Source organism: Phaethon aethereus (genome assembly GCF_964289735.1).
Source record: "Phaethon aethereus genome assembly, chromosome: 15".
In the NCBI taxonomy this organism is placed as follows: domain Eukaryota; kingdom Metazoa; phylum Chordata; class Aves; order Phaethontiformes; family Phaethontidae; genus Phaethon; species Phaethon aethereus.
The window spans coordinates 1509704-1521699 of record NC_138591.1 but is presented as its reverse complement, the minus strand read 5'-3'; the positions used below and the strand labels follow the sequence as shown (position 1 = coordinate 1521699).

The following is an 11996-nucleotide window of genomic DNA, read 5'->3' as shown; positions in this document are numbered from 1 at the left end:
GGGCTGGAGGCGATGGGCAGGGCACAACCCAGGGAAGGGCAGGCACGGGGGTCCCGCGGCATGGGGGGTGCCAGGGAGCCGCCCTCCCCGCTGACCCACTTCCCCCAGCCTGGCCCCAGCAGCACAACCGCAGGCGTGGGGGGGGGGCCAGGCTCCCGGATGGCAGCGGTGCCCCTGCCCGGTGCCGGGCCTTGCCGTGGGGCAGGGAAAGCCCCCAGCCCCACAGTGCTACGCCCTGCTCTGCTTTCGCAGCACCCGGGACCGGCCAAACCAGGAGGCTCAGCGCTGGGAAGGAGGCCAGGAGTTGACCTACTTGCTGCTCCCGGCAGCAGCATCCTCCGCGCCGCTGCGCTTGTGCCCGTCACCCTGCTGCTCCAGGCCCCGGTCACACGCCGTATCCCCGTCCCACACCCAGGGCCACCCTGCTGTCACCGGAGTATGGGAACGGACTGCGGACCCCAGCGGGACCTGCCGGCCCCCACGGCTGCCCGGTGCCCGAGAGGCAGACGGTGGGGCAGCGATCACCTCCGCCCCCCATCACCGGGACCCCCAGCTGAGGGCAGACGCGTCCCCACTGGGGAGCACGCTCCGGGCACCACATTCCCCACGGAGCTGGCGCCTGTGATCCCCCGGCGGGGAGCGGTGATGAGAGCAGACAGCTCGTGCAGGAGGCCGATCCCCAACGTCTGCCTGGGAAATGTCAACATTTTCTGCTCCGGCGCCCTGCTCAAATCCGCTCAAGATGGTGCAAATCGCAGCCCGCCTCCGGGCTGCCTCGGGGGCAGGGCCAGCCACAAAGGCCATGCGCTGCGCAGGGCACCGTCCCCTGGGCAAGTGTGGGGACACCAGCACGGTGCTCGCCCATGGCGCCCACCGGCCCAGGAATCAGCAAGCACAGCGGAGACGGGGAAACTGAGGCCGGGCACCGGGGCTGGCTGAGCTGGCACAGCAAGCCGGCGGCAGCGCAGAGAGTATGTGGGCTGCAGCCTGGGTCTGCCCTGCATGTTCCCGAAGGACGATCCTTTCCAGGAGCAGGGCTGGAGGTTGCTCCCCTGCTGCAGGGCTGCTCCTGCACCCACCAAGTCGGCCAGCAGCCACAGACAGTTGCAGGCAGGGCGTGAGCAGGGGCCCTGCCTGCAGCTCTCGACTGCTGCCCAGCCCTGCCAGCATCACTCCCCGCTCTCACTGCAGCCGCCCGGCTCCATGGGGCTCCGGCTGCCTTCCTGCACCAGCGGCCTCATTAGCGTGATTAGCTGGGGGTGAGCCTGCAGCCCCCTTCCCCGCTCCTCCCCGCCTGTTGGATGCCGGCTGCAAAGCGGCACACCGGCGGCACAGCCCGGCGGGGTCACGGCTCACCCGCCCGGCGTCCCGCGGGGCTGCTCCCTGCACAGCCCTGAGTCTGCGGCGAGAGCTGGGAAAAGGCCGGCGAGACGGGGGGCACAGCTCTTCCTCCACCTTTACACCCTTGCCTCCCACCTCCTCTGATGCTCACGGCTGCTACGTGCAAGCCCACCGGCACAGGGGTGCAGGCAGGGCTCAGCCGTGCCGGCTAATGGGGGCGAGAGCCCTTGCCCATCGGGACCCCAGCAGCTGAACTGCATCGCTCCAGAGAGCCCAGCGTGCCCACACGATGCACGAGACTCGTGCTTGCTGCACCCTGTGCTGCACACATCGCCAGGCACACGCACCCCTGCTCGTGGCACCCCACAGCACACACGGCCTTTTTTGTGCACCCCACGGCACGTGCACCCTTGCCCGCACACCCCACTGCACGCATGCCCGGGCACGGGGCTCCCACTCACCCATCGGTGTCTTGGAAGTTGACGTTGACTTTCTTTGCTGATCCAAGGAGCTCTGGGAGGGAGGGAAGGGGACAGCACGTTAGAGCGGTACAGGAGGCGGCCGGGGCAGGAACCCGGGGCGTGCCGGGGAGGTGACGCAGCTGCGGCTCCAGGTTTCCCTCCCCACCATGGTTTTGGCTCCCTGCAGCTCTGCAGCCCGGGCTGGGGCGCAGCACGGGGCCGCGTGGGGCTGGGGGAGCCTGCGGGCAGCTGCAGGCAGGAGCACTCGGGGCCGAGGGGTCACCGCCGATGGCGGCAGAGCTTGAGGGCCTCTCCTGGCACCAGGGCCTTCGTCTGTCCGGGCTGCTGTGGGTCTGCCTGGGGTTTCCTCCCCGACTCCTTTGCCTCACTGGGGCTCCAGCACGGCCCCGTGGAGCCCAGTGCTGCACCAAGCCACCGGCCCGGGCTGCTTCGCTAGAGCGGGGAGCTCGGCACGCTCCCCTGTGCCCCAGCATGTCCCCTGCCCCTGCAGCCCCCTGCCCCGCACTGCCCCACTGCCACCCCACACCCGCTTGTGTGGGAAAATAAACTGCCTCAGGGCAATCCAATTAGCACCACGAGGAAGGATGGAGCCAGATTTACATAAGATTTAACCGAAAAATGCCACTCAGGCTTTCCAGTGAGCCTGGAGCTTTCCAGCGAGCCTGGAGCTTTCCAGCAGGGAGCTGGAGCAGGAGGAGGAGGAAGAGGAGGGTGGCCGCAGTACGGCAGAGCCCTGGGCTAGGGATCCATGCAGCAGCCCCCGTGCCCATCGCAGGGATCCGGCACCGGCACAGCCCGGAGCCTACGGGAAACAACTCAAAGGCTGCACGGCTCAGCAAGGGGAAGGGGCGGCCATCCTCACCCCCGCAGCTCGGCAGGAAGCACGCCGGGGACAAGCACGCCGGGGACGAGCGCTCGCTGGGAGAAGCCAGCTGGAAGGGTCGACTTCAGGCAGGGCAGGGAGAAACAGGGACAGAGAGAAGCTCCCCACGTGCCATGGCCACGGTCTCGTTTGCATCCCCTGTACTGCAACTCCGTATCAGCATCCCAGTGTGACGTTCTATTATTGGCACAAAGGGCTGCATCAGCAAACGGGGTGCAGGGGGCACCGGCAGCGGGAAGGGCCGATGGGTGCCTGACCCTGACCCACAAGCCTGGGGAGCGGTGCCGGGCTGAGCCACCCCTGCCCAGGCCACACGTGGCAGACGTTCCCACGGCTGGGGCGGCGGCAGAGGTTTCTCCTTGCCCACGCGGAGGCTGCTGGGCTCTGCCGCCCAGCGCCGGCCCCCTCCCGCGCTCCATCGGCCACCTGACAGTCCGAGCCGCAGGATGTTTGCTAGCGATGATACAGCCCGGCGCCGACGGGCGAGAGCTACGGAGACGGCTTCTGAACAGCCACAACAGTCAGCCCCCCTCCACCAGGTCCCCAGCCTCTCCTCTCAGCACACGGTGCCACGGGGCGGCTGTGGGATGAGAAGGGGCACCGCAGGGTCCCCAGGGCACGGGGAGGGACAGGGACACCACAGGGTGCCCACAGCTAGCCCCACTCGCCCTCCTTCCAGCAAACAAAACGCCACCAGCCCGAGCGGCACGTGCCGGGACAGCCTCCCTTACGCTGGCAGCCCGCGCTGGTCATTTACCACATTAACAAACCACCCCAGCAACAAATCCCCATCGGGGCGCACAGACCCCGGCAACAGCCCCCCACCTCCCATCCCCGCGGGAAGGACTGGATGTTGCTGGTGTGCAGAGCCCCCCCGGCACCGGGACTGGCCGCAGAGGACGGGGCCGAGCGGGTCCCCGCCAGCCCCGAGCGGCCGCCAGGCTCCCCAACAAAGGTGCCATTCAGCACCGGTGGAGAGGAGCCCAGGGCCGCTTCCGCTGCCGCCCCGCGCCAAGAAGCAGCTCCCAGGAGAAGGGGGCCGAGCCGCCCCCCAGGGATGCAAATGGCCGGCGGACAAAAGGAGCCGGCGGGCGCAGGAGCGGCACTGTGCCCGGCACCAGCTCCCATCTCCGGCCCCGAGACGGGCCCCGCTCTGCCTAACCGGTCCTTACAGATGGACGGACGGATGTCAGCAGGTCTGGGGTGCCTGGCCTTTCCCACGGGTTGCTCCCAGCGAGGGGCCGGGATGGGGCAATGCCCGGGAATCGGCGTCGCGGGGTGCAGCGGTGACGCCAGTGGCGTCACCGCTGCACCCCGCGACGCCGATCCCCGGGTGCGTGCCGGCAGCGCCCGGAACCGGCCCAACAGTCATCAGCCCAACACACCGTAACGGCGAATCTCTCCTCCCTGCACCTGCAGGAGAGGCTGCGGCTGCCAAAATCTGTTTAGCGCTTCCCTCAGCGCCCGTGCCAAGTGCTTAGTCAGTGACTTCCAGCCGTGCAGCGGTTTGACTTTTGTTAAAGCTCTGGCAGCGGCCGTGAGCCTGCCCGTGCCCGTGCCGCCTGCGGCGAGCTCAGGGCCCGGCGTGGCTTCAAGCACTGCCGGGAAAAGGTCTTTAGGCGCAGCATCGGTCTGATGGGGTCCCCTGGTGCCACGTCCTCCCGGGGTGCAGCACCCCAGGGTGCTGCCGGCTGCCCAGCAGCGTGGCGAGGTGCGGTTGGTGGCACAGCGGCTGGCACCCTCGCGGGGCCGGGCCGAGGCCCCAGTAGCAGGAGCTGGTGTGGCAACGGCAGAGAATCAACCCCTCGAGGGACGGCAGCCTTGCGCCAGCAGCGGGCAAGGCAGGAAGGGCAGTGGCTGCCGTGCCAGCCGGCACCACCAAAGCTCCCGAGGGGCTGTGAGCAAAACCCTCATGCCGTGGTCCCACAGCCCAGTAATTAAGCCCCGCTGGTAATGAAGTGGCATGCTTGCCTGGCAGGCGTTGGCAGCCCGGCATGGGGCGCGATGGAGCTGCGCCCAAGGGTGCAGCGCTGCAGCCGGATCCGGTGTGGAGCCCAACCAGGCCCTCGGCACGGCCCCGCCATGGCTGGGTGCTCACGGTGTCCGGGGCAGGAGGAGCAGGATGGGCACCCCGACAGGCTGCCTGATCCACAGCCCGGGGCCGTCTCAGCCCCACTGCTGCCGTGCAGGATTTGCAGCCTGTCTGGGAGCGGTGAGACACGGGAGAGCTTGTTCATGGCTGGGAAGCACAAGGAAGGGAGAGGGAAGGGAGCTGAGAGCGTTGCCAGTTAAAAATACCAGCCACAAAAGGACATGGGCATGGCGGGGAGGAGAGCAGGGCTCCCGCACGGCCACGCTGCCAGCGGGCACTGAGCATGTCCCTGGCTGTCCTCCCTGCCAGGATGCCGGACGGGTGACGGAGAGCACCGAGCACCCGCGAGCACCGCCCTGCCCTGCCTGTCAAACGTTTGGCCATCGGGCAAACGCTGCAGCACAGAGGGACGGTGGCACCTGCGGCACTGGGGTCCTTGCTCAGACCGCCTGAGCCCCACCACTGTCCTTGGGACACCCCAATGTCCCCTTTTTGCTCCCCATGGGCTGCTCAGGGGATGATCATGCCACATGGGAGCACAGGGCTCCCCTTGCACCTCAGCCCCGTAGCACAGCCCCCGCTCCCCAGCTCTCGGAGCAGCTTGCACACCGCGAGCACCCTGAGGGGCCTGACGGTGCTGAGCAGGGTCGGGCAGGACCACATCGCCGGCCCCAGGAAAGGGGGACGGGCTGCGCTGCCTGATCCAGCGAGCCCCGGCACCACCGGGCCCAGTTCCAGCCCACGACTCCTGCGCGCACCGGGAGCCGCAGCTGCCTGCGATAGACACCGAGTATAAATGGTGTCTGCCGCGAGTAAGCACCGCCGCGGGGAGCTCAGCCCAGCCACTACTCCCAGAAATGCCTTTACTTAAACACAAGGATCACAGCAGCTAAATGCACGCTTGAATTCAGCCTGGCGCTCTGCGTGCAGCGAGGGCGGTGAGCTCCATCCTCGCCGGCCTGCGCCAGCCGCCCCGCAGCAGCCACAGCCCCGGGCGGGCACCGCGACGGCAGGCGACGCACGAGCCGGCTGCACGTGCAGGGCCGGGTGCGCGCTGGGGAGCCGCTCTGCCCAACCCCAGGGTCCAGCCGTGCGTCACCCTGACCCCCTGCGCGCCCGTACCGTGCGTGGCCACTGCTCCGGGCATCCCGGTGCACGCCGCGGGGAGACCCCCGTGCCCAACCACACCTCCGGGCATCCCAGTGTACGCCACGGGGAGGTCCCCCGTGCCCGGCTGCTTCCAGCCCTTCCCTTGCACCCCTGTCCGAGGCCATGGCCCCAAGCGGTGGGACCCCTCCGTGGCCTCTGGCCGGAGGCTCCTCTCCCTTCCCAGCAGCGGGGCCACGCAGCACCCATTAGCGTGCTTACGCGCCAGCCCTCTGCATCCGCAGCCAGCGCAGCGCCAGCAGCGATCGATGCCCGGCCGGGGTGTGGGGGCTCCCGGCCAAGCCCCCGCTGACAAAGCACGTCCTCGCCCAGCTCCCCCCGGCAGCGCCACGCCAGCTCGCAGGGAGAGGGCGGCTGCTCGGAGCAGATGGCTCCAGCCTCCACTAAATCAACATCTACCTAATGAGGGGAAAGCCGTCTCTGCCCCCCCGCTTGGTGACAGCAGCGAATGAGCCAGGGCAAACCCTCCCCAAATCCTCCTCCCCCTTCTCTTCCATCACCCCACTGCAGTAGCCCCGCTCCCCTCCAGTGCCACCATCCCTGCCGCTTCCCCGCTCTGCAGCAGGACCCCTGCGTGTGTCCCCTCAAAGCACAACAGGGACCCTTGCGACCCCACAAGCCGGATGACACCAAGTACCCACAGGGAAGACATTCATGGCAAAGCCAAGCGCCTGTTTCGGAGGAGGAGGGAAGGACCCTGCAGCAGCATCACTGTGAGCTGCCGGATAAAGGAAGCATCCAAAATAGCTGCTCTTAATTATATCCTTGCTGACGAGCGCCACACAAACAACGGGCGCTGCAAGCGCTCGCTGCACAAGAGGCCCTGGCACAAGGGGTCTTACTCCTTGCAGCGGGGACGGGGTCCACACTGTGAGGTGCCCATGGTGGCACGTGCGTGGGCAGAGCATGTGGCCACTCGCTCTGCCCACACACATGCTGCCGTGGGGACCCCATGGAAGTGGCCAGAGCAGCCCCGTCTGGGTCCGGTGACGCCGGGGACGCCGGGGAGCCGGTCCTCGCCGCTGTCAGACAGCGAAAGGCTTGTACTCCTGCAGCCAAGGTCGCGTCAAGCACCGAGGCCGATGTGATGCTCTGATGCTAATGAAGCCGTTATCATCTTCTGATCGATTTTGACTGTATAAATAATGCACTGGGAAGCTCACGGGCTGCTGGCTGCGTGGGAAGGGATTGCCTGGGGCAAAGAGATGGCCGGGATGGGATGGATCATTGAAGCCCAGTGCCCACCACAGCTGGATAACCCTGTGCCCACCAAAGCTGGACACCCACCAGCTGGACAGCCAGTGCCCTTCACAGCTGGGCAGCAACTGCCCACCACAGCTCGACACACCATCACCTGTCACATCTGGATAACAACTGCCCATCACAGCTGGACACCCAGAGCTGGGTGCCCCGGTGCCCACCACAAGCCATTCCCCAAATCCCAAGGCACTTTTGGGGGACGTGGCCCTGTGCCCAGCACACCTGCTGGTGCTCCGGGCGCCCAGCCTTCGCGTGCGGAGCCTTCCCCGGGGAGTGGAGAAATCTGCACTTCAAAATCAATAGGCTGTGGCAGCCTGAGTCACGGTGCTGCAGCAGCGCAGGGCTGTCTCCCGGGGCCAGGATGAAGCAACTTAAATGCAGCTTTCAAGAGGCAGCGGGGACTCCTCTGTAATTTAAAAAAAAAAAAAAGGGAGAAGTTTTTTGATCCCAAGGGAGGACAAGGGGCTGACCCTGCGGTCTGCTGGCGCAGGCAGGGATGGGGGAACACGGGTGCACCCCAGGCAGAGCCGACCCACTAAAGCTGGAGCTGGCCAGGGGACCCAGCACCCCACGGCGCCCGCCAGCGCCGCGCCGGGGCAGCGGTGCTCACCAGTTGCTACTGTAGGCATCCCTGCGCTTCCTGCATATCCTCACCCGACCTTTGCCGTGTGGTGCCACAGAGCCTGGCCCAGCCACACTGCATCAGGGGGACTCCCCCTGGGCAGCTCCAGCCCCCCAGGACCACGGGGGGCTCGGCCCCGGCTGGGGGTCAGCCGTGCAGCCCCCCGGCTCTGCAGACGCTCCCCCCCAGCGCAGAGTCGCTGCCTGTGAAGCCCCGGCAGCCTCCTGCCCACTCCGGGCTGCCGGCAAACCCGCTGACCTCCGAGTAACACGCAGTGCCGCGCTGCTCTGCCGTGCAAAGGCTGCCGGCCACTCTGCCCCGTGCAACCGGGGATGCGGGGAAGCCGGCAGCAGGGGCGGGCAGGGGGGCGGGCAGCACAGCAATGCATTGGCTCTGGCCCCACAGTGAGACGCGTGGTGCCACGCTCGGCCCCACGGGACCAGCTTCAAGCATCGCACCAGCCCCGTTGCGCCTGTCGCTGCCGGCCCGGTGCCAGCCATACGCCCACCCTCGTCTCCGCGGAAATGCGTGTTGGTGCCGCTCCCACGAAGCCTTAATTGACAGCCCGCTCTCCGTGCGCCGGGGCGGCAGCAAACAGGTAATTTTCAGTAATCGCCCCGCTGGAAGGAGTCACCGCCAGCACGGCGAGGCTGCCGTGGCAGGGGACGGGACGCGGCTGCTTGGGGCCACCACCAGCCTGGGTCCGCCCGTCTGTCTGCATCCCAGCAAAGCTGGCCCCAGGCATCCTCCGTGCCCGAGCTGAGGCTGCCCAGGACAAGGGAGCGGGGAGGGGCAGCTGCAGGCACCGCTTGCCTCCACCCCGGGGCAGAGACAATCCTGCCCAGCCCTGTCTCCATCCTCCCCATCTCCTCCGTGCGGCCAGGGGCCCCCGGGAGCACCAACTCCAGCCACGCTGGCCTGCAGGAAGGGACCAGTAGCTTTGTCTAATCTTAAAGCACCGTTAACAAATGAACAGTCGCTATCATCTGGCCTCCCACGAACCCAGCCCCAGTCCAACGTCACTGGGAAGTGGCGGGGAGCTCCCCGGCACACACAGAGCGTGCGCCCGTGTGCACACGCGTGCACGTGTGTGCGTGCGGGCAGCCCAGATAAATACGAGGGTGACAAGCACTGCTGCAGTGCCGGCTCTGAGCTCCCCTAAGGGGGTAAAACAGGCCCTAGGGTCTATTTTAAACACAGTGTCTTTAGTGCCATCATTCGTCCTCGTCCTCATAGCAGCCTGGCTTCTGCACGTGCCGGTGCACCGTGCCCACCACACACTCTCCGGCTTTCCCGGCAGTGCCTGGCGGGCAGGATGGGCATGGCAATGAGCAGCTCTGTGGGTGCATGGGTTGGTAGTTTGGTGATGCCGCGGTCACTGCCGGGGCAGATGTGCAGCAAGGGGATGTGCAGCCAGGCGATGCCGTACAACTGCCCTGAGCACTGGGAGCCCGTCCGTGGCCTCACGCTGCTCCCGAGGGCCTGGCAGCGCTGCAGGGGAAGGGCAGGACTCACAGAACCCGTCCCAGTGTCCCCAGCGTCGCCAGCACAGTAGGCACTGGGAGGGGGGGATGGCAGTGTGGGACCATCTGCCCCATAGCTGCCGGGAGCTGGGCTCAGTCAGAGACGGCCCCAGGATCGGCGCACGCCGGCACGGAGGCAGCCGGGAGAATAGCTGCTGCGGAGCCGCACAGCCGCGAGGAGCGCGCCGTAAACAGCCCAGCTGCAATGCAGGAGCCGGGCAGGCGGCTGCTTTGTCTGCTCCAACGGCTCCGGCAGCCACGGACCAAAAACCTGCCGGGGCCTCGGCAAGGAGGTGGCACAGAGCTGGGCTCCCGGCAGCCACATCTGCAAGGGATCGGCCCGCTGCTGCCGCAGAGAGCCGTCCCCAGCACCAAGCCCCACGCCAGGCCGGGGAGGAGGCACTGCCGGAGCGGCCAGCGGAGACAGCCACGGGCACACGGCCGCGCAGCGCCGATGCACATGGGCACAGGATGCACACGGGCACACGCGTGCACACGGACGTACACGGACGCAGAGGAGCACACACAGGCACACTGGCAGAGCAGCGCTGGTGCAGAGCAGCCAGCCGCTGGCAGGCACGGTGCTTGGAGAAGCAGTGCCCAGGCTGTGCCCAGGCACCATCTCCAACCTACCCCATCTCCAGCTGATACTGGCCACGGCAGGGCACAGAGCCGGCGTCCCATCGTCCTGCTGCACCCCGGGGCACCCCAGCCCCACAACCACCTCGATCTGCTTGGCTCTCACCAGGCAGCCAGCAGTGACCTTGCTGGCAAGACCCAAGGAGATCCCAGCAGAGCCAGCACTCGCCCCGCCAGCCGCTCTCCCACGCCACCCCGGCACCGCACTTCCCTGGCCGGATGGCTCGTGCCGGGCACCGGCACCCATCCATCACCAGAGGAGGCCCGGCAGCGCGGGGCTGTCAGGCCGAGCCGAGGCCGGCGCTGCGTCCCCAGCTTCCCATTTCTCAGGCTGATTGCTCCTGTCGCTGCGGAGCCCAGCGTTAAACGCCTCATTTTGTACTCCCGTATTGAGTTGGAAAATACTATTAACATTTCATTATGGCTTAAAGATCCCTCTCAGCCTGGCACGAAGAGCCAGCCCGCCGGCGGGATCGCTCCCGGCTGGGATCGCCAGGCGGGCTGTGCTGGCCCCCGTCCCTCTGGGCAGAGGGGACTGGGAGGGCAAGTCCCACGTGCCCCAGCCGCAGGACGGGACAGTAACTTGGGGCAGCGGTGGGCATCGGCGCTGCACGCCGGCTCGGTGACCAGCACGGCACGGCCGGCCCTCACGGCACACTCGGCTGCAGCCGGGGCACAAAGCGGTGACGGAGCAGCAGTGTCCACACAGACCGGCACGAGCCCAGGCACTCCCGAGCGGGTTTTGCTTCCCAACACCTTTCCCTTGCCTGCGGGAGCTGGGCCCGGCAGTAACAGCTTCAGCCATTAAATGCCAGCAAATGAGTTCTCCAGTGCTCTCCCAGCGGCGTCTGAACACGTGCGAAAGGCACCTTTAGCCGCCGGCTGGCGAGGGCAGCGCGCGGCCGGTTCGTGGCCAGCGTTCAGCCAGACCCTCACCAGCCCCGGCTCTTTGTGGCAGCCAACGGTGGCCCAGCGCCGGCAATGCCCAGTCCCGGTGCAGCGGCACGCACCACTCCTGGCACACGCCGCTCCTGCACCAGTACCGGGAGGGAGAGCACCGCGGCAAACACATTCAAGCACAGCCCCGGGCGTCGCCCCAGAGCCACGCGGTCCCCTCCACAGCTCCCACCCGCCATGTGCCCAGGGCCAACATTAACCAAGGACCCACTGCTGCTTCGGCACCTGCCCGGGCCCCGGCACAGTCCCGCGCAGCCGCCGTTCACGGGCATCACCGCCGCGGGGCCGAGCAGCCGCCAACGGGGCCCTGTGGGCACAGGGGAAGCGGGAAGGGTCTGGGGGCATCTCAGCACGCTGAGCCGGGGAGGGGGCTGGTCGCAGCCTTTCCCAGCGGCTGAGAAAGGGAGGGAAGGGTTAAAGCAGTGCAGCGGAGCAGGGGAGAGGAGCCAGACGCCAGCCTGGCTACTGGAAACCGCAGTGGGCTGGCGGGGAAGGGGGCGGCTGCGGAGCAGGGCTCAGGGCACTCGCAGCACCCGGTCCTGCTGCACCACCGGCACCCCGGGGTGCAGCCTGGCACTGCCACGTCCCCGGCCGCTCCCTGGGACCATCACCCCACCACGCTGCGTGGGCAGCGAGGAGCACCGCAGCACCCGGGCAAGGTCCTTGTGCAGGAAACAACCAGAGCCAGTGGCCCCGGGAGAGTGCCGGGCACGAGGGGCTACCCGCCGCCGGCAAAGGGCTAATTGGTGTCAAAACAGGTGAATTCAGGACTGCTGCGAGAAAATCCAGGCCAACGAGGGAGCCTCGAGCTGTGAGCGGAGCCACGGCCCTGCTGCTCCTCGCTGGCGGTGGCTAACAGCCCCGGGTCCTCTGCGGCGTCCCCCGGCAGGCAGGGGCCCCCCGGCCGGCCGCGGAGCGGGAGCTGCAGAGGAGGGTTCGCACCCGCAACTCCAGCCCAGCTGGAGAGAGAGGCCAGAAAATGTAAAATAACAAGAAGTCACCCCGGGCTGAGCAATAATCCCCCTCTGGA

At 67.6% G+C, this 11996-nt stretch overlaps 1 protein-coding gene across 1 annotated transcript in view; it reads right to left on the bottom strand.

Annotated features, from left to right (window-relative positions):
- CASKIN1 (CASK interacting protein 1) overlaps positions 1-11996 on the bottom strand; it is a gene marked incomplete at both ends in the record, with an annotated part of 30124 nt that overhangs the window by 13826 nt on the left and 4302 nt on the right. Inside the window, one exon of the mRNA XM_082006883.1 lies at positions 1803-1854. Coding sequence (XP_081863009.1) covers positions 1803-1854 — 52 coding nt within the window. The remainder of the gene's footprint in view (positions 1-1802; positions 1855-11996) is intronic.